Below are 27,923 nucleotides of genomic sequence, written 5' to 3'. Positions count from 1 at the left end.
GCCAAAAGCTTCCAAGAGACTCCAGGGAACTCCTTCTGCCCTATATTATATCCTGAGAACTGATATCCATTTCAGTGTTTTATTTATAGTCTTCACACCTCAGGCTCAAATTCCTGAATAACTTCCTTCAAGACGTAAAATTTCTCACGGCGCACATCTCTATTCTGCTATGTAAGTTCTATCCACCCTCTGCTAGAACTGTTACTCCATCTCTAGATATTTTGTGGAATTCTTGTGTTTAATATGAAGCAACATTAATAAAATAACTTCTAAAGTTAGCACTTATTTCAGTAGAAAAAAACCCACATGGAACTGATCAGGAAAAAAAACTGACTAATGTTAACTTTGGCTGAAAGATTCAGAAGATTATTGCATGTGCTTCAGGTCTAGCAGAAGTTTTGTTGGATACATTCACACCCTGTGACTTCTGTAGACTGGTTGCAGCTTGTTTCTATAACATTCTGGCGCTGTAGCGGATGTCAAGTCACATGATGCTCTCTCCAAGTTTCCATGCCTTGGATTTTTGCACTCAGCCACTTGCTTCTTCAGATTCTTATGCTTCTGCTTGCATTAGGACACTAATGTTATTGATTTACAAGCTCAAGAAGCTGGAGACCTTGGACTCTGCTTTCCAGTGATTAGAAATGTCATTTGTTAGACATTGCCAGCCGCAACATCTGGTTTCTATTATTTAAAGGGACAGAAATTATTGGTAACCTCTTTGCCAAAGGAACCCACGGTATCCGTACCCCTGAGAGGCCCCTTTCTTCCTCAGGTCTCTTATAACACTCACAGAAGCCCACAGTATCCATACCCTTGAGGAGGCCCCACTTTGAGAACCTATTTCAGGAAATCAGTCAGTAGCCTTCTGATTCCTCGGTCACAAAGGGTTACCTCTCAACTGTGGCATCAAACTCCACAAGGGCCGCTTCAGTGACTCTATCCCTTGTTCTGACGGAGACCTCAGCAAGTGCTCATAGAAGCTGGGTGGTGGGCAGCATGAAAGCCAAGACGCAGTTCTTAAGGATCCTGCAGGAATCCTTGCCTTATCTTTACCACTGAGGATATGATGTGGCATTCTGATGCTGTTGCACAAAACCATCCTTTTCGAAGAAGACCGTTGGCCATTTGCATTTTTGTGATGGCTCAAGCCAGCCTTCTTCAATCTGCTATCCTTCAGATGTGGTGAACCACAACTCCTATTATCCCCAGCCAGGAATGATGAGAGTTCTAGTCCATCACATCTGGAAGGGAACAAGTTGGGAAAGTCTTTAGCTATATCGTGTGACAGCTTAGGTTAGCAAAGGGATTTTCCTCTCCAAAACTCTTAGCTATCCATGGGCTCTGAGGCACAATGATTTGTAGGTAGGAACCGTTTTTAGAACTGCTCCCTCCGGAGCACCTTTGCAGACTTAAGTACATTGCCTGCATATATTTGCTAAGCCTCTTGACACTGAAACACACAATTCTTTCTTCATTTTTCTGTTTACTTTAGTGAAGCTCAAGCGCTGCCACAGCTAAGGTTATGCCAGGATATTCCATATAGTGAGACATTCTAAAAGTTTGCAATCATTCTTGGGCGCCATAGCCTGCTGTGGCATATGTTTGGCATACATTCTAGGCAATCTCTCAGCCTCTACTTTCTCCTTCATATGTTTCACGGACAGCCACCACCGCAGACACGGAGGGTTTCTGTCCATGCTGTTAATAAAACGGAAAGCTATGATATAAACAGCTTTAGTGAGAAACCTATTCCCACTTAATGGAAGAGGGTAGAACTGCGCTGGTTTCCCAGGAACAAGCTTTGTTGCTGAGGAAACCCAGGGGAAAATAATTAACGTCTGGAGACTTGTTCCTAAGCATCAGAAAAGTACACAACCTCTGAAGGGGGTGGGTGAGAAACGGGAAATTGTTTCAAATTACATAGCTGGGTGGTAGAACAACTAGCAAAGCTCCTATCAGTGATATCATGGCCATCATATAGTGTTTTTTTGCTTCTTTTTAAATTTTGTTTTAACTGTTTTATTCTGTTTTTATTTTCATTTTACCTTGTACACCGCTCCGAAATTTTTTCAATGAGGAGCGGTATATAAATATTCTAAATAAATAAATAAAATAAATAAATATAGTGAGAATCTGTTATGCTATTATAATCTCTCTCCCCTCAGCAAGACCTGGGGGATAGTTGGCTAGACTGAGAATTGCTAAAAACCTAGCAATGTCAGTTAGCAATCAGCTGGTTTTCCAGCACTCAATAGCACTTGCAAGGGTGAAGTCACCTGGGCAGGACTGATTGGTGACAACTCTGATGTGAGAGTTCCCAGTGTTTGGGATGACTTACTAAAGGTGCAATCCTATGCATGTTTAGACAGGAAAAAAGCACTAAACTCACAGCATTCCCCAGCCAGCCATACAGTCTGGGGAAATGCTGGACATTGTTCACATTGGGAGGGCAGCAGATTGGGAAAGGCTGTACTAAGAATCCATTAGGTCACAGTGTGTCTGGAAACTAAGCATCATCACACCGGGAAATCGCATTTGCTTCTCCGCCTGCGTGTTTGTCCCTCATTACTTCCTCTTTTGAAAGAGGAAGTAAACAACTTGCACATGGCCCATTCAGTAGGCTGTTTTGATCCGGCTGCTTCTCCTGAACAGATCAGGAGACAGCAAGTTCCATCTTTAAAAATAAGTCGGATTTACATGGGTATTTTTTTGTAGCGGGAAGAAGGCTAGAAGGGGCGGGAGGCAGACAACGTCATGAGAGGGCCCCGCAAAAATCCATGAGTGCCCAGTAACGAGCATGCAATAAAATGCTCGTCTGATAGAGCTCGTAAAGCCAGCATTCCCATTCCAGAACAATTTGAAAGGGGAAAAGGAAACATTTGATAATCTTTATGCCTTTCAAATATTCTTTTTGTCATACAATACAGTCAATCTCTTTCACTGGAAAGATGGGAAGACGTTCAAGTTCAGGAGCTTCCAGTTCCAGATAGAGTGTTTTTCCAGGCGTACCAGTTCTGATTGCCTGCCATACCTAAATCCTGTGGAGATTTTGCCAATAACTGGAGCTGATCCCCGCTAGTTCAAATGGTAAACCAAAGAGCATTTGATTCCACATTTCCACCCCCACTCCTGCACTTCAGCACTCAAGCTGCTGTCTGGGGAATCCTCATAAGTGGTGCCAGCAGAAAAGAGCTACAGATATGATGCCTGAAATTTTGCACCACATTTTCAGTTGTTGACCTCTTTCTCAAATGGTAACTTGGCTGAAATCGTTCATGCCTCAAGACTGCCTTCTGTTGGAAAAGTTCTGCAAAAGTGGAGTGACAAAATCGTCAAGGATAATTTCATGTGGGAAATATAGTATTTTAAAATGTATTTTTCTAGTTGACTGTATTATTAAAGACTCCTCAGATAAATTCCATTATACAATACAAAGATGAATGTTTTGAATCTTCAAAGATTATCTTGACTTTTTACATTATTTTTTATTGTTTTACTTTCCTATGATAAAAAGTGCAATGTTTTGATGCAAGTATTTCAAAGCTGCATTTACACATTAGGAATTTCATATCTTACAACATTTCTGTACAAAAGACTCTTCTGTGTAGGGATTAATAAGTTATATGTGTGTATTTTAAGAACTAACAATCCTACATGTGTGAAAGTTGGCATGTATGGCCAATCCAAATTCAAATTATTTATTTTAAAATTACCTTTGTATCCCATGTTTCCTTGAAAGAGACATTCACAGTTTTAACTATTTTATCTTCACAGCAAATCAGTGAGGTAAGTTAGGACGTCAGGGTATGGCTGGCACAAAGTCACCCAATGATCTGAGCAAGGATTTGAACCTTGGTCTTCCCCGTATAATGCTCTACCCACTACATCAGCCTTCCCCAGTCTGATGGCTATGCTGGATGGGAATGATGGGAGTTGTAGTCCAACACATCTGGAAGTCACCAGGTTGAGGAAAACTGCCATATTAGCTCTTCACAGTGGTTTACATTAAAACATGTTTATCATACAAATATGGGTCCCAACTGGACATCAGTAAAGTGGAATGATACATTCTCAAAGCTTAACACTGCAATAGCCAACTGGCACACTGTGGTCCTCATCCAGTCCCCACTGGTATTTCCTGCAACATTTCTCATTTATCCTCACACCATCTTTCACTTGCAAGGTGCCACTTCTTACCTGGCAGGTAACCTCTCAATTGGAGCAGTGTTTGCCTGGTAAGATGCAGCACCTCGCATGCTGCTTTTGACCAGTCCCAGAATTGTCCTCTGTGTGATTTATTTTGGGGGATGGTGCTGGCTGGGCCAAAAGGACCATGAAAGAGTTGTGATCTGCTTTCCCCCCCCCCCCCCACTGCAGGGTGCTCCACATGTCAGGAACTGGGAGATTGCCCTGGAGGTCCAGCTTGATATGTTTCTCTATGAAAGGAATGGCTGATACAACTGGTGTATGTATCCTTATTGCCTCTAATGCTGGAGGTAACACAGGCTATAGCTAGACCTAAGATTTATTCCTGGATCATCCAGGGGTCAAACCTGTTCATCTAGGTGACACACAGGGGATCCAGTGCTCAGGCAGGGGCGAACCCTGGATGATCCCAGGATAAACCTTAGGTCTAGCTGTGGCCACAGAGTCATCAGGACTAGTAGCCATTGATAGTCTCCTCCTTCAACCCCCCTTTAAAGCCATCCAAATTGGTGGCCATCTCTAAATCTTGAATTCCATAGTTTTAACTATGCACTGTGTGAAGAAGTACTTCCTTTAGTCTGTCCTGAATCTCCCATCAATCAGCTTCATGGGATGACCCCAGGTTCTAGTATTTTGAGAGAGAGAGAAAACAGTCTCCCTTTCCACATAGTCCACAGTGGCCAACCAGAAGAAGACAAAACCCCTGAAACTTCAGGTCAAACATGAAGAGGAGGTAATCCTCTTGCTCCTACACTTCCACCACCCTCAGCCATCCAAAAGTCTCCTACTCCCTTGAATGGTTCCATTCCTTTTCTCTTGTGGCCCCATATGCCTGGAACTCTCTCCCAGAACTCTCCCTATGTCTGCCTTCCCCAAGTGGTGCTCCTCCAGATGTATTGGACTACAACTCCAATCACTTCAGACAGGTGATGGGAGTTGTAGTCCAACACACCTGGAGGGCACCAGCTTGGGGAAGGCAGACACCTGTAATGCCAGTGCCTTCTCTTTTTCTTTAAAATTGCTCTGCAAAGCTTTCCATGTAGAATTTAGCACAGTCCACTTAGACCTCACTTTCTACTGCTGTCTTCTCCAACCTGTTATCCACCAAGGCCAGATCTACACTAAGCAGGATATGACACTTCAAAAACAGTTAGAAAACTGTATATGGAGTGTGTCCTGGGCCCCAACAGTTGTCACTACTGTTATAAACCACTTTAAAACAGTAGTGTAGATCTTACTCAAGTATTCTGGACTACAGTTCTCAGCATTCTGGCCATTGGCCATGCTGACTGGGGCTGAAGTGAACTGAAGCCCAAAACATCTGGAAGGTACTGAGCTGGGGAAGGCTGCTCTATTGAAACTAATCCTGAGTTCATGCAACAGAGCTGAATGCATATTCTTCTCCTCCCTGTTACTTTTGTCTCCACCTTTACCCCCTCTCTCTATAGCCTCTACTTTAAAGTCTCTGGAGCACAAAAAAATGCATGCTGTATTGAAATGATAGTAAAATCTTCATATGAAAATATGGTAAAATTGGGGGTTCCTTTTTAAATTTCATGCACCTCATACTTCAAGATGGCCCTATCAATGGCTATCATAATATGAAATGTTTGGGGAAAGACTGCTCCCCTCGAAAATACGCTGTGCTGAGACTTTGGATAGTTCTTTGGGCTCTCCTTTAGGCTTTTCTTTCTCCTCACTGTGTTCTTTGTGAAACTGCTGAAGCTACCTGTTCTTTAATGTCTATAGAACTGTTCAGTCCTTAAACTGCTGTGTCAGCACACACAAAAAAGCTATATAGCTCATTAGTGGTTTGAGGACTGCAGTTTCTGTTTGTACGATGGAGATCATGCTGCTTGCTCATGCTATTTAAGTATTGCTAGTAAGAAAATTAATGCTTGATGCATATTGTTTAAACATTTCTGCTTCTGGTCATGGTCAAAACCAATTGCTTGCAGGAAAAATAACATTTCAGCCCTAAATTTTAAGAGATCAAATGACAATTCCTCCGCACACAAATTAACACCTGCATCCTTTTTTAAAAAAATCTGAGCTGATTGGGCCAATGGTAAAGCCTTTTTTATATAAAAGCAATTCAATTTTCTGAAATATACAGGAGAAATATTCTATTTTTATGGATTAATAAACTTGACTGCCTGTGACAATACTGTGAGGTATATACAGCAGCTGAGACAAAGGCCTTAGCTAGACTAAGGTTTATCCCAGGATCGTCCCTGCCTGCTCCTGGGATATCCTGTGTGTCATTTACATGAACAGGGATGACCCTGGGACAATCCCGGGATAAATCTTAGGTCTAGTTAAGGCCTTAGTGACAAATGTACTTCTGTGCCTTTAATCATTCTAATAAGAGCTTTGGGGCAGGCAATTTTGATCAGAGGCAGAGGAGGCTGATGGCTCTGGTGTTAATGGGGCAGTGAATCCATGCCAGGTTTCAGTCAGAACTCTAAAGGAGCTATCCAGGGCACTTCACACCTTTTTAGCTCATTTAGAGTTTTGATTGAAACCCAGGGAAGATTCACCACCCCACTAACATCAGAGCGACCAGCCTCCACTGATAGAGAAGGGTTGGGGTGGTATCACACAGAGAGAAAAAGGTATGAGTACTGCATACTCCACCCAAATTTGGCTCTGGCTCTACCCATTAGCTGAGAGCCTCGGTTTCCTTTCCTTTTCTTTTTTAACTGTGTGTTAATGACCCTTCTTAGGGAAAAAAATCCCCACTCTTAATCTGTGAAGTGATTGAAAACATTGCCACTTGTGCAGGATGCATACATAGCAGCTATTTATTCATTTTCATCATGTTTTTGTAATCCTCCATGAGCCCATTAAAAGTGGGGTGAGGTGGGATGTGTCCAGAACCAAGCAACGACTACATGCTTGTCTCCCACAGGTTCCTGTCTGGCCAATGAGGAACCAGCATGGGCTCATGCACCTCATCTGTCTGCACAAGGACTGGTAACTCTGAAACCGCTTATGCATTTCCTCCTGTTAGGGTGCTTCCAGACAGAAGGCTCCTAGCCATAGCAGTCAGAACACATTGTGCAATTGGTCCATCTTTTTCTCCTTAAGAGATCTTTTTGTGTTAATGAACGAGATGGAAGGCGCGGTAAGAAAACACAGGAGGGTCACAAGTAGAAGACAATGTAATCTGGACCCCTTCCTTCCATAAACCTCTGTAAAAGAGGCAGAAACACTCATTTGGAAGCACCCCTAGAGCCATCCGGACATGCCATTAGAATCCATCGGTCATTAATAGGGCTCAGGGATTATTACAAGTCTTCAGAGCCATAATGACGTCTGAACACTTCAGCAGGTGGTGGTGATTGAATAGTGCACAAGTGGTCAAGGAGCCTCTGCCACACTCTCGATGTGGGGTCACTTTTTGCTGGGGAGCATGTGCAACGCTTAGGAATCAGACTGCTCTTCTTCAAGCAGAAGATCTTGAACAAGAGTTCTGTGAAATACATTCGTCCAATTAAAGGTGCTGCCTTGCCAAAGTTTTGAAGAGCTCCATCAGACAGGGAGAAATCATGGTTCCCTGCCGTTACTTCTCCACCCCTGTTCTTGTCCCACAATACTTCCTCTTTCTTCCTGGAGAAGAAAGAGGAAGTAAACAAAGACCATGTGGCCCATTCAGGGGCCGTTATCTTGCCGCTTTTCCTGCACACAACAGGAAATGGTGGTACATTCTGTTTCCAAAAAAAGTGGGTTTTGGAGCTTCTATTTTGTCACGGGAAGAAGGGAAGAAGAAGGAGGCAGATATTGTCATCTAAAGGATGCACGAAAAACCATGAGTGTTATTATTATTATTTATTTATATAGCACTAATGCTATAGCAATAATGAGCATGCAATAAAACACTCCTATGATGAATCCCATATTCTCTTCACCAGAATCAACCCAGCAAGAAGGTCCTGTGTCACATGTAGAGATGTTTATGATAGCTAGTACCTAGTACATTTCCAGCACATTACTATTCTTGTTTTGCATGGATTAACACTCTGTTTAGCTTTTTAATAAAATATCACATCCACACTAAATGATTTAGACAATCAGAATTCACAATGTGGTGGTGCTGTGGGTTCTTGGTGCTTTCACTTCACAAGAGCTCTAAGTTCCTGCAGGGGACACTGCTGCATAACTTTGAGTCATCCAGGAGCTGATAAAGGAAGCCAGTGAAGAAGTTAAATAACGGAATCCAAAATGCTTTATACAACAGAAATTCTCCCTGGTTAGGCATCAGATGAGATTTTGCTTATTTTCTTAAAGTCTGCTTTAAACATGTCATAATAAATCTCTTAAAATGCTTATTAAAGAATAGTTAATTTTGTTAATGCTCTTGTTCGTTCCCAACCTTTCATCAACAACTGATAGAATTAAATTGCTTTTTAGAAAGACCAGGTTCTGTATCCAGAACATTGTAAAATATATTTGCTAAGGAGAGCATACTTTAAAATGTTTATTTTCAACTGACTTCTACTGTTTATCTAATACAACTTTGTTCTGTTCAGAATGAGAAGTTCATTTAAGGCTAAAATAAGTAACATGTTGCCACTTTAAATTGCATATATTCTATAGAGTTTTGGTCCTACAGAGTTGTTTTACATGAAGCAGAGTATGAGTCATGCTAATGGAAAGGGCAAAGAAGACTTTTTAAAAGAAATATATCACACTTAAATTAGTTTAGACAGCATGACATCAGAGAGTAATTAAATAGGTTTTTGTTGGAATTCCACTTCCAATTCCTGAGTTCAGGTTTGTAAAAGATTTCTGAGCACCTGCAGTTTTCTGTGTGTGAAATATTTTCTCTGGAAGGGATTCAAAACTTTTTTTTAAAAAAACCTTTTAACACAGAGGCAGCATTACGCCATTCTTCCTTCTTGGAAAAAAAAACCCCTCTCTGATTTAAACAAGAGTCCTTCAAGTTTTTAGTCACTTTTACAGAAGAAAGGGGGGTGGTAAACTTTCTCTTTTCAAGAACAAGCTGCTAGCAGAAACCAGGAGAAGACCGAACTGAATTAGAGTTTCCACTATGGGACTGGATACAAATATTAAACAAGTAGATTTAAAGTGTTTTAAGCTGAAAATAAAACTCTTTCTGCTGACTTTGGTTTTTCATTTCTTTCATGTTTTCTTATGCCAAACTGGAGGAACCTTTTCTGATTTTTTCTTTGGTGGCATTCAAAGGAAGACCAGAGGATGAAAATCCTGAACTTTCTTACTTTACTGCTTTGGCACTTTAGGTGGTTTTACCCTGTTCTCATTTCCTTAGTACTGAGTCCTGCTGAAGCGAGTCACGGTAATCCAGGATCCAAATTAGGATTGTCAAAAGTAGATGGAAAAGAGAGGAATCCCTTGCCAAGGGCAGGTACCTTTAGAACGGGAAGCCATGGATATAGTGCTGGGAATTCAAAGTCTAGGACGAAAAGTAATACTGCTCAAGCTGGAGCTCTCTTGGCAAAGGTTGATGACTCAAAGAAGACTCTCTCTAAGCCAGGGAGCACAGACAAAAAGGTAGGACATTCTTCAAATAGACAATCAGGAATAAGGACTGTGACCCCAAAGGTTCAGAACTTTGGCCTCAAGGCCCCACTGAAGAAAACTGGCACTGGGAATTCAGATGTCAGCGCCTACAAAACCAAAAAGACTAAAGAACCTATTGCCCAAAGGGAGTCTAAAGAGGCATTCAGACATCCTGCCATCACGCCACATGAATACATGCTCTCCTTATACAGGACACTTTCTGATGCCGAGCGGAAAGGTGTTAATGGAAGTGTAAAATTGGAGACGGGACTGGCCAACACAATTACAAGCTTCATAGACAAGGGGCAAGGTAAGAAAATGTAATGTTTGCCTAGGTATTCATGCATATTAAATGCACATCTGAAATTCCATGAGAAGACTTCTGTATTTACAGAAAAATGCAAAGCTTGGCTAACTAAAGGCATTTCCAGCCTTACAAAGTAGATTTAAAGAGCATTTCTAGCTTCAGATTTGGGTATTTGTAGACGGACCAAACAAAATGCTTGTGCCTTTACCCTAATGCTATATTAAGACTATGTTAGATTATCCAAGGAATAATGATTACAAGCATGCTTGGCAAATTTGGCTTGGATCACTCACTGATCATTTATTCCATTTAATAGAATGGGGTTTAGGAGGCATGTAAAGAAATGTAAAGCTTGCAGAAGAAATGCAACCCTACTTTTTCTGAAGGAAGTACCATGCTGATGGAGTCTTTGGACAGCAGTGTGTGTGTGTGTGTGTGTGTGTGTGTGTGTGTGTGTTCATATTTATTAGCCTTAATAGGAAGATAGAAGGTATGGCTCTGGTTCTTCAGGTCTGAATAAGAAGATGTGATAAAGCTAGTTTCTTTGTAAGTGGTACATCTTAAAGCCCATTTGTCTTCAAACACTTAACAGTTGCCAAGTGGTTTTCTGATATATATTTTCAAGACCAACCTATGCTTAAATCCTTCTATCAGTGTGTGTTATCATGAGTAAAAGAATAGCACAAGCTCAATTAGCAGTCTGGTATCTTGATGCCAAATACATTTGATTGGAAGTTAAGTCCCATTGATTAATCTTAATACAGTGTCTGAAAAGATCGGACTCAGATACGAAACAGAAATATTTCCATGTCTGAGTTAGAAGTGCTGAAAATGTTTTTTCTAGTACACCTCCATGGAGTATAAACTCATAGCGGTTCCATAGTGACATTTTATAACTCACAAGGCTGTAAACTTATAGTGGACATTGTATATTATTGAGAGAAATTAGGAACTGACACAACTTTCTGTTTGAAATACATAAATCTCTCCCTTTTTCTCTCTGTAGATGATCGAGCTCCAGCTGTTAAAAAGCAGAAATATATTTTTGATATCAGTGCATTAGAAAAAGATGGCTTACTAGGGGCAGAACTGCGTATTTTAAGGAAAAAACCTTCTGACACCTGGAAGCCTCATTCTCATGGGAAAACATGTCAAGTGAAACTATTCAGTTGCTCCACAAGCAGGCAAGCATCCATTCTCTTGGATTCTCGGACAGTCAACTTCTTAGATACAGCAAAATGGGAGGTGTTTGACATTTGGAAACTTTTTAGGAATTTTAAAAACTCTGCTAACTTGTGTTTCGAACTGGAGGCTTTTGAAAGGGGGAGGCCTGTTGATTTAAGGACTGTGGGATTCAATAGAACAGGGAGGCAAGTCAATGAAAAGGCTCTCTTCTTAGTATTTGGTAGGACAAAGAAAAGGGACTTGTTCTTCAATGAAATAAAAGCCAGATCTGGCCAGGATGACAAAACTGTTTATGAATACCTATTCAATCAAAGGAGGAAGAGAAGGGCTCCTCTAGCAACTCGACAAGGAAAGAGGCCCAACAAGAACCTCAAGGCAAGGTGTAGCAAAAAAGCACTCCATGTGAATTTTAAGGATATGGGCTGGGACGACTGGATAATAGCCCCTCTTGAGTATGAAGCTTATCATTGTGAAGGACTTTGTGAATTTCCTCTTCGGTCTCATCTGGAACCTACCAATCATGCTGTTATCCAAACGTTAATGAATTCGATGGATCCAGAGTCCACACCTCCAACTTGTTGTGTTCCAACCAGGCTGAGTCCTATTAGCATTCTGTTCATCGACTCTGCTAATAATGTAGTCTACAAACAATATGAAGACATGGTCGTGGAGTCATGTGGCTGTAGGTAGCAGCGCAGCCATTCACATTACTGACTGTACAAAGCCTTTTCCAGCATTTGATAAAAGAAAAAGAAAACTAACCCTCTAATTTTATAGATCAGAATGACGCTCAAAGTTGTTTGTGCTGACAACAGCTATAGTGCCATCTTACTGCTGCGTCTCAGTTGCAACCTTCAACCTCAGGCATGTAGGATTGGGTAAAAGAACAGACTCTGTTGTGGCTGAAATTCTTTATGATGCCACATACTTAACTTGTTCCCAGCCATACTTCAGTGGTGCCTCAACCATGCCCCTTGTCTTAACAGTGCTGTGCCACATCTGGAGATATTTGCTGCTGCCAGTGTAACAGCTATGAAATGCAATATCCTAGATCAGCTCATGATGCTAAGACAGAGGTCACATTGTTGCATCAGTGAAGCAGCTTTTGCACCGCACCTTAAACACTTGTACAAGTCAAAGATCAGGCTATATGTTTTCTAATAGCTAGAATAGAAAGATAAGCAACATGGAAAATGGACTGAAATGTTATTGCTTTTGTATCTGTAGTTTGGATACATTGTATTACTAATTTATTACTCTCAGGCTCAGTGCTTCCCCAAGACATTTTGTTGCCTGAAGTAGAGCACCAAGTGGTGTCCCCACCCACTTCCGAGATTATGGCTAACACTTTAAAAAGTCTTGCTGTATCATTCAGACATTAATTTGTGCCTTCATCTGTCTCCCAAAATCCCACAGACTGATGCTGCTCCTTCACCTTGCTCCATGGTAAGGCTGGCCCAGACTCACTCAAAATAAGATCCTTAGTACAAGAATTCTTCTTCAAAGGACGTTTAGATTTTCACATCACACAGTTTTTTTTGAAACTCCAAAGACACTGGCAAATCCAGTGTGTACGTTTTCATTTTCTCCTTCTCTTCCTGTTTTTAAAGCCTAATCTTCTGTGTACATCATCATCATATGTACTCATTTCATGTTTGAAGAAATCCTGATATCTCTACAAAACACAGCATTTAAATAAATCAGTTTATCATAGTTTTCTGCAACATTTCAGATTAATTCTTAAAACTGTATATTTGCAACACACTCATTTAATAGAATGCTGATTTTGTTTTAAAGTGTACACATTATACATGGATTTAAAGAACTGCAGGCAAATCTATTTCTTTCAATGTATATTGTATTTCAACTGCATATCTTTCTTAAATATCCATCTTTTTAATGTTATGTTCAATCTGTTTTATTATTCTGCTTATAATTCATGCTGCTCTCTAGTGCTTGTAGAAAAATAACAGCTTAAGATGTACTAAATTATTGACAGTGTTAAGTGTATCTAGATGTCATAGTAACAATAAAAATAATTTTATTAAAACATTTTGATTTGTGTGTTTTGTTCAACTAATAAAAAAGCAAGAGAACATTGAAGTGAGGAAGGCTGTTTTTTTATGAGCCTTCTATTTATATTTATACCTTTGATTATCATTAGTTGTATTGTCTCCTCAGTAGTCTCTGAAAATACCATAGAGAAAGCACAATTAGTTGAAAAGACTTTATTGGCAAAATAAACAATGACTCTGCCACAAACCCACACTGGCCTGGTTCAGACAACACGCTAAACCATGCTGCTTAACCACCTTTAACCATTTTGTGGTTAAGCAGCATGGTTTAGCGTGTTGTCTGAACCATGCCATAGAGTTGTATGCTTAAGCCAATTGATTTCATTGGCCTTATGCATGCTCAACTCAAAGTTCTATTGTATCTTTACTTTTTTTTAATGGTACTATTGTAATATCAGTTCTTGCAACTATTTTTGTATGCTCCTACTTATAAAGCCAGGTAACCAGGTATCATAAGTCCTATATAGAGATATGGAAAATCCATGACAACATTAATTGTAAAAAAAATCAAAACTTCAATTGTAAAAAGAAAAATCAAACCAGATTGAGAATTTGAAGCACTATGATATGGAGATAAGTTCCACTGAAATCAATAAGATTTATGGCAGAGCAATCCTTTATTTATTTATTTATTACATTTCTATACCGCCCAATAGCCGAAGTTCTCTGGGCGGTTTACTCCAATTATGCTCCAGAAAAGATACACGTGTGGAACAGCCACTGTATCCTATGTGTGCTCAGCCTGGGAGAGAAAAAACATAGAGCTCGAAAACACAAAAATAGCTTTAAAATTGTGTGCATGCCCACATCAGCACTGGAAACTGCTAGTGCCCATTAAGCCCTGGTGATAATTTATTTATTAAAACATTTGTATCCTGCCGTTTATCACTTCTTCACACAGCGCATAGTTACATTATGGAATTCACTACAAAAAGATGTAGTGATGTCTACCAATCTGAATAGCTTTAAAAGGGGGTTGGATAAATTCCTGGAGGAGAAGGCTATCAAGGGCTACTAGCCCTGATGGTTATGCGCTACCTCCAGTGTCCGAGGCAGTAAGCCTGTGTGCACCAGTTGCTGAGGAACATGGGTGGGAGGATGCTGCAGCACCATGTCCTGCTTTGTTGGTCCCTGGTCGACAGCTGGTTGGCCACTGTGTGAACAGAGTGCTGGACTAAATGGACCCTCAGTCTGATCCAGTCTGAAGCAGGGCACTTCTTATCTTCGTAAGTACTTGGATCTCAGGGCGGTGTACAGATAAAATCAGAACAATGCTCACATGCTACCCATACATGGAGGCTGCCAATAAATGATGGGGTCACACCCAATGGGGTAGTGGAGTAAGGGCTCACAGGGTTGAAGCCCTCTGGCTTTTTTATTGGCAGGGATGCGGACATCACCTGCACTCTACCCCACCCAATCAGGCTTCCCTGTTCCTTCTGTGTTTTGTTGCCACCCTCACAGGAGCTGGGGGTGGAGTTGATTTTTCCCAGTAACAATATATTGATGTGTGCTATCCCTGTTATAAAGCAACGTATTTTGCAGTAGCCTGGTGTTGAATGGGCAATTAAGTCCCATTCACTTTACATAAGACCTGCTTCTAGTGGAGAGGAAAACTGCTAGAACTGGTTTGCTGATGTGAATCAGCACAGCCCCCAGAATTTTTGGAATGTCCTTCAGGGTGTGTCAGTGGGGCCTGTCATGATGAGCGCTTGTCTGCATTTCAAAACTTACCACTACACCACTGGATGCAGCTCGTGCACAGCAGTCCCAGAGTGCTCCCAGTCTGTCAGCCCCAGTGCCACAGCCAGCCTGAACTTTGCTACTGCAAGTCTCCAGGCATCCGTACAGGCAGGGGTTCAACTTCTCTTATGCTCCTCACAAAGCACCATTTTGTAGTACCACACACACAACGAGGGAAGGAGAGGTTACACAACATAGCACTCATTTAGCTCCCTTGGTGGGATGCCTGCAGAGAAAACACACAGCCCTCCTGGGACAAGGATTCAAGACCCACCCAGCAAGGGGAAGACTCTTCTGACTGCCAAAAGGAGGGCCTGGATCATACAACAAAGGCAGCCACAGCCCCACACTGACAGCAGGAGCACATCCAATGGCTAACTGCATAGGGCATGGGGTTGGGAATTCTCTCCCCATGGCTCCTGCACCTTGGACAGTGGTTCAACAGATAACAGGGCAGTAGCAGGTGCCGCTGTGGGTGCAGTGCACCTTATGGCTCCGATTCCGACGTGCTAGGAATGCCTTCACAGCTTGCAAAGGCCAAGAGCTGGGATCATCCTGGTCACAGTTGGTGGGCACAGAGTAGATCTTGAAGCTGTAGGAGAGTGGCATGTGGAGGGCAAGGGGAGACAGAGAGCAATAGGCAAAAGCTGGAGCACATAGTCCCTGAGCCTGGATTCATAGGAGGGAGGGAGTGGTACCAGCTGAATGCTCAGCCAGTGCTCCCATGGGGGAGTGGAAAACTGAAGTGACTGTGACTACATGTACCTCTTCTCCCTTAGGGCATTGCAGCGGAATTCTTTTTGGGCAGAGATGGCTTGTTCTGCTCCATGCATCTGAAGTGCAATCCTGAAAGACAAAAGTCCTCATAAGTGTTGGGCAGAGTGACTAGCCTTTGCCAACCAGGACCTTACCTGCATGTGGGAATTAATGCCTCCCCTGTGCATAGGGGACACTGCTGGAGCAGTGGGGGGTTGGGGTTGGGAGGGGAGAGTGTTAGAGCAATATAGTTCAGACAAGACACAGTCAACACATATATACTGGTGGTGCTGTGCTGTGATTTGGTGTTGAGTTGCACCATATCCTATGCTCTGTCACAGCAAAAAGAGCAGGGAAGTTGTCAACTTGGGGTGGCTTTTAAGATACTTTTGTTTCCCATCTATTGAAGTGAATGGCAGGGAAATGGCTTGTGCCAGGTGTGGGAATGGAGTAAAGTCATGCAGTCAACAGGGGCTTGGTTATGGCCTGGGAGGAGTATATTATTATTATTATTATTATTATTATTATTATTATTATTATTATTATTTATATAGCACCATCAATGTACATGGTGCTGTACAGAGTAAAACAGTAAATAGCAAGACCCTGCCGCATAGGCTTACATTCAAATAAAATCATAATAAAACAATAAGGAGGGGAAGAGAATGCAAACAGGCACAGGGTAGGGTAAACAGGCACTGGGTAGGGTAAAACTAACAGTATAAAGTCAGAACAAAATCAAGTTTTAAAAGCTTTAGGAAAAAGAAAAGTTTTTAGCTGAGCTTTAAAAGCTGCAGTTGAACTTGTAGTTCTCAAATGTTCTGGAAGAGTGTTCCAGGCGTAAGGGGCAGCAGAAGAAAATGGACGAAGCCGAGCAAGGGAAGTAGAGACCCTTGGGCAGGCGAGAAACATGGCATCAGAGGAGCGAAGAGCACAAGCGGGGCAATAGTGTGAGATGAGAGAGGAGAGATAGGAAGGAGCTAGACCGTGAAAAGCTTTGAAGGTCAACAGGAGAAGTTTATATTGGATTCTGAAGTGAATTGGAAGCCAATGAAGAGATTTCAGAAGTGGAGTTACATGGTCAGAGCGGCAAGCCAAGAAGATGATCTTAGCAGCAGAGTGGTGAACAGAAACCAACGGACTGATGTGAGAAGAAGGAAGGCCAGAGAGAAGAAGGTTGCAGTAGTCCAACCGAGAAATAACCAATGCATGAACAAGAGTCTTGGCAGAAGAGACAGACAAAAATGATCGAATCCTGGCAATATTATACAGGAAAAAACGACAGGATTTAGCTACTGCCTCAATATGAGGAATAAAGGAGAGCGAGGAATCAAATATAATAGGATTCAGTATAAATTCAGTATAAATGTTCTGTGCTGCCCATATCCTTCCCACAACTCTGTCATCTTGTAGCAATTTATCACAGCCTGGAGTGTTCTGCCAGTGTATCTAAAGGTTTTTGTTGGTCTATCTGTTGTGGGGCTGTGCATCTTCCATTCTGCTGGCATAGCAGCCAAATCCTATGTCCCCTCAAGGTTTCAAGTATGGGATTGCACCGTTAATATGGTTAGAATCAGGATCTAATATAAAAATCTCAAAAATAATAAAGTCCAGTTATAAATAAATAATGTTCAATATCTTCTCAGAAGACTGTTTCCTTCCATTACCTGAACTCAACTAGGTAGAAATAGGGAAAGTTTGGGAGAATATCAAGTAACGGGTTACAGTTGCCTGATTTTGAAGGCTGTCTAAGAACCACTGTGTACTGTGGTAGCAGTAGCTTCTGGTGATTTGAGACCATTACTTCAGCAGAGGCTTCACCTTCTTCCTGAAGAAAAATCACATCAAATTCAAAAAGTAGCAGTTGAATCTCAGATGTTTCATTGCTTCGCTGCCATTGTCCTTTATAACCAAGATGTATGTGAAGACCAGAATGTAGTGATGGCCATCAACTTGGATGGCTTTAAAAAGGGGATTAGATAAATTCCTGGAGGTTAAATATATAGAAAGAACAATTCAGGAGAAAGTGGTCATGTTAATCCATCCATAAATAGCTCTTGTACCCTCAACTAACTGTTATCCATTAATACTACATGAAAAAACACCAAAGAACAGGGAACGCTTGGCTTATGTCCAGACATGACATAGTTAAGCCAGTTGGGCTTCCTTATTTTTGAGATAACAGTAAATTTGGATTCACTCAGCTGGTAAATGAAGGGGGCAAGGTCACATGCTCCCACAATTTTTTCCCCAACACCCAAGAAAGCAATACCATGAAGTAAATGGGCTTTGAAAATGAAAGTGTTGCCCCGTTGCCCCCAGCACCATCAGCAGAAGAGTGAAGAGGGTTGACTGATTCTAGGGCCTATCTCTGGGGGCAAAACAAGACATGTAATGAAATGGCCAGTGGGCTAAAAGGTCCACACCTCCCTAAGGTATCTTGTCTCATGCTTCTGAAATATTGCCATAGTGAGAACCTAAAGGATCTGTACACAACTGTTATTAGAGAATGATGAATGCACAATAAATGCTTCATGTAAAAAAGCCCTGTATGTAGCATTATATCTGATATTAAGAGAGTGAATGGAGAAAACAATTCAGTTTTCATTATTCAGGGCACCTAGTGAACCTGATTGTGCAAAATTAACTGTGCAATCCTTTGTGTGTCTGCTTAGAAAGAAGCCCCTGAGTTCAACAGGACTTCCAGGTACGTGTACATAGTATTTCTTCTCATAATACATCATGACACTATGGAATTCATACTACACTAGCCACTAGCACAAATGACCTTTTAAAAAAAATAATTAAAAAGTTCTGAGAAATTCATGGAAAATTATCTACCGGTAACTGATAGCACCGCTTCCATGCTGAAAAGTATACTATAGACTAACAGATTCAGGAAACAAATAAGAAATGGGCATCACCAGCTTCCCCTGCATGTGAACTTCCTTAACAGTTTCCAAAAACAGAAAGCTTGGCCCGATCCAAGATGTGATTTACATGTTTTAATATAATCTGAATTCCCAGATTGAACAAACCCTAATTGTAAATTTCGTTTATGATACCATATGGCTGTGCAACCTTAGACATGTTTACCTGTATGTTCTGTTTAATTGCATGGATACATTTATGACTGTGTTTGCCAGCAAAGCCAATATCTAGAAGCATGAGAAAGTATATATAGAAAAAAATAGAATGCGGTGTAAGACTCCACAACGATTGTTTGATCAGCTATCAGATTCCAATAAAGAGTGTGAAGACTGGCGTCCCAAATTATTCTTACTGCCAACTGCCCTGCTTTCCACTGGGGAATTGGCATTAGCTGAATGGTAAAAAATGAGAAGGAACATGAGTGGTAAAATAATACAGGTTAAAAGTTCAGCTTTCCACCTTTATGATGGCAGATTTCTTTCTCTCTCTCACACAGAGAATGCTTCATTTGTATTTACTTTCTAGGGTCATTATCTGTCCCTAGTGAGTCTTTGTAAAGGTCCAAATTTCAAATAAACAGTACACTATGAGACAGGTATGTGTCAGTAATTTTTGTTGCATTTGGCTAAAATATGAGAACTAAGCCGAATAGGTAAACATAAAAGTATGCCATTTAAAACAATGCATTCCCATTAGTGTTTGAATATGTGCCTAAACTCCATGTACACTTTTACATGGTTATGTCATTTCCTGTATAAAATGTGCTTGTTTATACAGCAGCTATATGAAAGGTGCAGTAACCCAGTATGTGGGCTATTTGAAGCTGCTCTTAAGAAACATAAAAACCCCTTGACCCTTGTATAATAAAAGGTGTTAAAAGATACTGCTTTTACAACATCTTAACCAAGCCTGATAAGATTTTTTTAAAATTTTAATTTTTACTCTATGGTTCTGGTTAACTTTATTTTAGGGATGATTAATGTCATATAGTAAAGTTTTTTTTTTTTACAGGCTAGACATAATATTATATACCTAGTAGATTTTAGCAATTGTTAAAGAATTGAACATTTGACTTAATTGAAAGGCACCCTTATCCAAAGGGACCATAAAAATGTAGAAGTGCAAAGAGAGATTTTTGCTACTGCAAGTAAGGCTGTGTACAAACAATAACATTTCAGAGACTTTGAGATAGTATTGTAGAGCTATCAATGCTTGAATACATGTTTATTTGTTTTTACTGTTTCACAAAAGTTCTTGCAGACTTCTATAACTCTTCACACAGTGCTTGAGAAAACCCAAAAGAAGCTCCCAGCTATAGGACCAGCATTGGCACAGTGGATGCTAGTGCCCATGACATCACTGGTGCTGGTAACACATTCCCTTTCCTGACAGAGTTTTTAAAATTTCCCTTTTCCGTACAGGAAAGGGTATGTACTTATCCAAGGCTGAAGCCCAGAAAATCTGCTTGGCTGGAGACAGTCAGAGAAGCAACTATATTGTTATTCTTGATGGTGCTATATTGATTTTTAAAATTATATTGTAAAATTTCAACAGAGCAAAATAAAACAAGAGGAAAAGATTGTAGCTACATAAATTTGAATATATCAGCTTTAATGCATGCATATGAAATGTGTGTGTGTGCGTGGAAAAATACAGCTTTCTAAGTACTCTACATAAACTTCAACAAGAGCAGATCAAACCCTCGTCTATATGACAGCGGAATTGCTTCTCATTAAATTTTAACCCAATTTTTAGCTGATTCGAATTAGTCAATGAGCATCACACTGCAGCAGCAATGGCGATTTATAATTTCTTTTTAGGGTACTTGATGCTGCGCACATTCGCACATCCACAACAAAGGAGGGGCGAGCAAAACAATAAATTGTATATGCGGAGATCCGCATATTTATATCGGTGAAAGGAGAGGCTAGTGTGGTGTTGCCCTGCAGGGTCATGCCCCAGGTTGCAGCCCAGCACCCAAACTACCCCCCCCCCCCAAGAGTCTCTCCATCCACCCCCTCCTTCCACTGGCTGCAGGCCAAGTCTTGATGTTATCAATGGGAACAGCAGAGCCACCTTGCTTATGTAAAATATACATAAACCTTTTAATAATTCTCACTCAGACCTGAGAAGATGAGATGAGGAATTGAGAGAGGGACTGCTTGCTCGCTGCCCGTTCGCCATCTTTGTTGTAACATTGAAATTGAAAACGGCAGGAAGGGATGAGTCAGTCGATAGGAGGGAAGGAGGGAAATTGGCCAATCACATCAAAGCTACACCCACATTTCAAATTGCGATTTCACTCACCCAAGGGCACATAACTATAATGTGATGCAAAGTCGGACGTTAACCTAAAAGTCATGGTAAATAAGAAATGCGAATATGCGCATTATCATGGGTAAAAGCCGCTGCTGTGGCGAATGGATGGCTGCGTTGTGTGACCTAAAACACAAATCTGTGCATTTACTTTGGTGTAAAGTGACTGTGTAGATGTGCTCCAAGTATCTATTTGCAAGTGGTGTCTATATACCACCCATTCAAATGTTGAATCCATTGTATAAAAGGATTATCCTTCCAGTGTTGTAATATCAGTCTTTTAGCTGTCAAAAGAGCATGGGGAACTCATTTGCACTGATTTATTTATTTATAAATAAATAGCCGGAGCTCTCTGGGCGGTTCACAAAATCATGTGTTAACTTCCAAGAAGCAGGTAGATAATTTAAGAGGACAGGTACATCAGTAAATATTGAAGAGTATTCCGATACAAGGCGTATCTACATAATAACCTCCTCCCCAAAAGGGGCAACTATTGGGCATTGCCAAAACGTTTGACTAAAAGCAGTAGCAATTAGCCGACTTAGACAAACCCTTACTAAAGGGACATTGTGACATCCAATAGACACGGAACACGAGTTCTTCCTGAATGAGTTGTAGCCTGAGATCCATTGTTGTTATATTGAATGTGTCAGTTTGGTGTTAGGGTTTTTATACTGGCTCAAATTCTTAGAAAAATTAACTTGAGGAAGGTCAACCCTTGAAAAACCTGGGGGACTCTCCTGAACAATGTGGGATGGGACATGGGGGGGGGGCTACTGGAGGAGAGAAGATACTCTGCCAGGGCCCTGAGGGTGCCTACTGCTATCTGCATCCTTCCTGTTCCCAAGGTAAATTCCGGAGCTTTGGAGCAGGGGAAAGGGGAGGTGGTACTTGCAATATCAAGGTGAGTAGGGCCATGTTTGATATGCTTGTTTTTTCAAACACCCCTATTCAAATGTTGTGACACCCCTAGTGATTTATATGCCTGTGTACTCTTCTTCATTATGTCTGATGCACTTGGGTTTTGTACATGAGTATCAGCAAAGTACAAAATGTCACCACAGAAGCCGCCCTGTTCCTTAATGTATTACTTACCATAATCCTTTCTATCTTCCTGGTAAATATAATGAAAAAACTGGGTCAAAAAAATTGCTCTTCAAAATTAGTTCTTTCTTCCTCCATCCACAAAATGCCAACCCAGCACACACTTGTTGGGACAACATATTCTGAAATTTATGCCGTTAGATTATTGGCCCTCAGGTTTACACAGGATGACTTCATGAATAAATGTTGGGCACAATGGGAGTTTTCTCTAAGGCCTCCATCACACCAGCATTTTATCGCACTCTAGGCATGCCTGGTTTGCTATTTTGCAGTGCGGGACTCACATGACGTCGTGCCTGTCCTGCAGTTACTCTGCCTCTTCCCCCCCATGTGGGATTAAAGTGCCTTTTTGCCCTGTGTATTGCTGTCCTCATGCTATGTACTTTTTGGGGGGAATGTGCTTTGAAGGGAGGTCTTGCTGACAAAAGAGGAGGACGGGGTGGTTCTCCTCCTCTAGCGTGCCATGTTGAACAAACGGGCTCATGCTGACTCATTTGAATGGACTTTTGCTGCTCCATGCCCACTCTCATTGCCTGCAGAAACAGCCAATGAAATGTTAAAAAACACTAGACAACAAAGCCAGAGCGATGGGGGGAGGGGGAGGCGCCCCATCCATCACAATGTCCATCAACAACAAGAACCAATGAACTGGAGAGGGAAGGAGAAGGGGCAGGGTGGGGCATTGTAGAGTGGGAGACCAAACAAGCAAAAGGAGGTTTCACCGGTACAGTGGCAATACCACAAACACACGTGAAAGGGACCATTAGCTTGATGCGCTAATGAAACGGAGGTGGAAAACATGGAGGCAAACCAGGGGGGGGGGAAGTAGGTGTGATGGGGCCCTAATTATCATACTAGCACTACTGGGATGCATCTTGGCTGTTGGGTTGTACTATAACCTGAATTATCATAGATTTATTTTTGTAGAGTTTGGTCTAATTTGTTAGTCTTATTGATATAGATCAGGATTGGGCAACTTTGGTGGGTTGGGGGAGGGCACATTGCCTTGCCCAAATGTACTGTGGGCCACATTCCTCCCCTGCAGCCGGAAGTGGCCACACCACCACCAGACATGGAAATGTGGCTGGATTCCCAGTGGTTCTGCTAGGAAACAAGGTGTGCGCTCTCTGCATGTCTTGTCTTCCAATAGAACTGCTGGGAATTTTGTGGTGTGGCAGCAGCCACAACAGTGCTGGTAGGGGACCCAGTAGAGGATACAAAAACCCCATGGAGGGTTGCATGCAGTCCGTGCTACATGTGTTGCCAACCCCTGTTCTAGGCAACCCCTGTTCTAGGCTTCGCAACTGAAGGGAAACCAAGAATAACAATAAAACAACGAAACCTCAATCTTTTACATAATTTAGGATCCTATACACGCTTACCTGGGAATAAATCCTATTCAGCTACACTGTTAATATTAATGAATGATGACAATTAATGACTGTTAGGCCACAGCTAGACCTAAGGTTTATCCCTGGATCGTCCAGGGGTCAAACCTGTTCATCTAGGTGACACACAGGGGATCCAGTGCTCAGGCAGGGGCGAACCCTGGATGATCCCAGGATAAACCTTAGGTCTAGCTGTGGCCTTAGTTGCACTGTTAATGAATGATGACTTCAACTGCCATTGAATAAAACTGTGAATGTTGTGGCCAAGCTAACTTCTCAATTATAGGAGTGATCAAAATGGTTTAGAAATGGAAAGCTTTTGCCATTACCATTAATATGTAATTACCAATTCATACTATTGCTATGGGTTCTTAATTCAAAGTATGCTGTGTATAAGCTCTGCTCACCAAGGCTGTGTCTTCATGGCACCGAATTGGGGGCCCTTCCCCTCAAACCCCACAATTTTACTTACCAGGGTGGCATCAGGTAATCCTGACACCAAGGAGGGAGTGGGGGTTTCCAGCTATCATCTGGGTACTGGAGATGCCCCCTCCCCCCTCTTCCTGGAGCCCTAATTATCTTCCAGTCGCCTTCCACCAGAACCGCCCCCCGGATTGGTCCTGGAACAAGGTCAGATGGTGAAACAGCCATACTGACCTTGCTCCCACTGAAAAAGTCTGGGTAAGTCCCTGATGTTTTCAAAGCACAGCTTCATGGGAAAGCCCCACGGTGGCTGCAAATCTGCGGCTGCATCATATACCTGAAACAGTGCAAATTCGCATCCACTGCGGGGCTTTCCCCGCATATAAACAGCCCCGAAGTCTTTGAGATCACGTGTTTAGCAAAGACTGCAAATATTCCAATACATTTTACTATCTGAATCTACTTAATTACATTTAACTAGAACACGATCTTTTGTGTTTTAAAAATCTGTTTTAAGACTCTTCTCTCTTGTTTCTCTAGTCAGCACAGCTGCGAAGAATGACACAAAAATGCACCAGGGCAGAGAGATCATGACTGTGATTTGGAGATGACCTGTCTTCAGATTTCAGTCTCAGGAGCAGACTTTAGAAGTAAAGGATGAAGTGAAAATCATAGAGAGAAAATGGAAAATTTTACCCAACTTTAAATCTAGTGGTTTCTACTGCTCCCGTTAGAATGGCACATTTATTTACATTAGCTGATCATCTGTGGAGGCTCTGTTTGCTACTACCTGCGCAGCAGGATGCCCCTGGCATTTCATCCCTCCCTGTCAATTCCTGAATATGTTTTGGCATGGTGCCCAACTGAAAGGTTTGACGACTCCAGCAGACATTGTTACAGCAACAGGACATCGCAGCGATTAAACTGTCTTCTACTTCATCAGATTTTTCTTCTCATTTGTGTGCTGTTTAAAGAAGAAAACCTTTGGTCAGACAGGTTTTCCACTCCTGCCTGCTTTAGCTTTCCATTACCAATAAGAGGTTATACAGCGTACAGGGCTGCACACTGTACCACACTATATGTAGAGGAGGTGTTCAGACTTAATTTATTCCCTGCCCCTGGATAAAGATTATTGCAGCTGTGTGTTTTGGAAAACTATCAATGAAGGGAGTTCAGCTCATACAACAAGCTTTGAATAGGGTACTGTACTCTGTATTTCCAGGTTCTGTTTTAATTGCGCTTGCATATTACCTTGGAGAAAGCCAAAATCTGGAAAATGTTTTCTCATAGATGGTACCTCAACCTTCTTGACCCTTTATTTTCACACCAAATGCATTCATACATTTGATCAAAGCTATGTATCTAAAATGGAACCCAACTTCTCTTTAGAATAAACACATCCTTACCAAAATCCAGGTTTGCTTGCTCACAGGTAGAGTTCTCTACTGCCACTGGTCTCCTATCACCTTGTTCTGGAGACTTGCTCTTGTACCATGATGCTAAGGTGAACAGGACTGATACCATAAATCATGATAAAGCTCTCTAGGCCACAATCCTATGCATGTTTACACACACACACACACACATACACTTTCTAAACATGCCTAGGTTTGTGCCTTAAATCATTGTTTTAGTCCACTCAGGAAAAACAACAACACTGTTAATATTTCTCTTCTAGCTGAACAAGAAGATTTCTATATTTGAGAAATACATGCATCTTCTAAAAACATTGATCAGGAACTGAAGTGTCTCTTGGGTACACACAAGTGCTTCCATACATATGTACTAGAACTCATAACTGTTTTGGATAAACCACAAAGCACAACATCTGCAACCACTGTGACAGACAGTAAGTCAAGAACACAGGAAGCTACTTTATATCAGGTCAGACTATTTGTCCATCTAATCCAGTAGAGCACATAGCAATAATCTAAATGGGGGTGATTAAGACATCAATCACTGTGGGAAGATCTGCTTTCTCCAGGAAGGGGTACAACTGGTACACCAGTGAAAGCTGGAGAAAGGTGCTCCTGGCCACAGCAGCTACGTTACTCTCCAGGATTAATGCCAGCTCCAGAAGCATCCCCAAGCTGTGAACCTGATCCTTCAGAGGGAGTGCCACCCCATCCAGAACAGGCTGTACGTCCAATCCTGGATTAGCTTTCCTACTAACCAACAGTACCGCTTCCTTGCCACAACATCTGGTCTATCATTGAGTGTCATCAGACGAGCATTTTATTGCATGCTCGTAACTCCCCACTTACAGATGTTCGTAGGTCCTTTTGACAATGTCGTCCACCTCACATGCATCTCCCCCTCCTTCTTGGTCACAAAATAGAACCCTTTGAATCTGATTCTTTAAAAAAAAAAGAAAGAAAGAAATGTGCTGTGTGCAGGAAAAGCAGCGCAATAAAAATGCCCACTGAATAAGCCATGTGGTGATTTACTTCCTCTTTCTTCCCCTGTATGAAGAAAGAGGAAGTATTGTGGGACAGAAGCAGGGGGAAGCGATGGTAAGGAAACATGATCCCCCACCCCCACCCCCCATCTGATGATGCTCGTTGTGTCTAGGCAACTGTTCAAGATTTCCACAGCCTCCTTGGCATCAGCTGACAAAGTGAGACCTAGGCAGGATCTACACTATTGCTTTAAAACAGATTATGACAGTAGTGACAACTGTTGGGGCCTAGGACACACTCCATATACAGTTCCCAGCCTATTTTCAAAGTGTCATATCCTGCTTGGTATAGATCTGGCCATAGTTGGGTATCACCAGCGTAATGGGGAGACCCAAACCCCATCTACAAAGGATTCATGTAGATGTTTATCAGCGTATGGGATAAAATAGAGCCCTGAAGGACCCCATAGGCCACAGAGCCAAGCATTAGTCTGACAGCACCCCCTCCTGGGAGTGCTCAGCCAGGTAAAATCAGAACCGCTGCAACACAATGCCTCCAAGTCCCATACCGGCCCAATGCCCCAGAAGGATATCATGTTCGATAGCATCAAATATCACTGGGAGGTCCTGCAGAACCAACAGGGACTGGAGTATTTATTTATTTATTTATTTATTACATTTCTATACCGCCCAATAGCCGGAGCTCTCTGGGCGGTTCACAAAAATGAGTAGTTCATCTGCCATGGCTGTTGCAGTCCCGAAATCCAAGAAAGCCACCACTCGTGCTATGATCTTGCCCAGAAAAGGAAAGTTGGAGACTGCCTGATAGTTATCTAGGGTGGTGGGATTCAATTATGGTGCTGTTGTTTTCAAAATGGCTTTAAGCACATCTTCTTTTAAAGGAATTAAAAGGGACACAGCCCTCCTCCGGAAGCTTTTTCTAACCAGGATTGACAAGCATCCAACAAGCATGTGATTGGCCTCATTTCTCCAAGGAACTTGTCCAAATCCTCTGGTTGAATATGATGGAACTCATCCATCATCTTGAAAAACAGGTGCTCCAGCCACAATCACCACCATTCAATGTCGAAACCAAGTCAAAACAGATGTGAGCAGAGTGTCCTGCAAGCTCATCACAGTACATTGTTGAAAATTCCCTCTCACTATACTGGGACCCTGAATATAATATAATAATACTAGCCTGTATACAATGATACTGTACTGATGCAATGGTGGCAGAAAACAATGACATCCTTGCTGCCATCACTACCATGGAATAGGACTTGAAATGGCTCTTGCCCATGTTCAGTTGGACTTATCCTGAGTTCCCTTCTTCTTCTTCTTCTTCTTCTTCTTCTTCTTATTATTATTATTATTATTATTATTTATTTATATAGCACCATCGATGTACATGGTGCTGCACAGACCACACAGTAAATAGCAAGACCCTGCCGCATAGGCTTACAATCTAATAAAGTTGTAGTAAACAATAAGGAGGGAAAGAGAATGCAAACAGGCACAGGGAAGTGTAAACAGGCACCGGG

General features: G+C 41.7%; 1 protein-coding gene across 1 annotated transcript; it reads left to right on the top strand.

The window, feature by feature from the left end:
* The first annotated feature begins 9,429 nt into the window (after positions 1-9,429).
* GDF5 (growth differentiation factor 5) lies at positions 9,430-11,935 on the top strand. Its single transcript, XM_063119843.1, has 2 exons — positions 9,430-10,063; positions 11,067-11,935. Exons 1-2 carry the CDS (start codon positions 9,430-9,432, stop codon positions 11,933-11,935), a joined length of 1,503 nt encoding a protein of 500 aa, XP_062975913.1.
* The last annotated feature ends 15,988 nt before the right edge of the window (positions 11,936-27,923 follow it).

Source organism: Elgaria multicarinata, chromosome 1 (assembly GCF_023053635.1).
Source record: "Elgaria multicarinata webbii isolate HBS135686 ecotype San Diego chromosome 1, rElgMul1.1.pri, whole genome shotgun sequence".
NCBI lineage: Eukaryota > Metazoa > Chordata > Lepidosauria > Squamata > Anguidae > Elgaria > Elgaria multicarinata.
This window is presented reverse-complemented; position numbering and strand designations above follow the sequence as displayed.

Bases quoted from the DNA above. Each gene is read 5' to 3' on its own strand.
- GDF5 (XM_063119843.1), top strand. From the start codon at position 9,430: ATGAAAATCCTGAACTTTCTTACTTTACTGCTTTGGCACTTTAGGTGG. The intron at 10,064-11,066 runs GTAAGAAAATGT...TTCTCTCTGTAG, and splicing joins CTTCATAGACAAGGGGCAAG to ATGATCGAGCTCCAGCTGTT.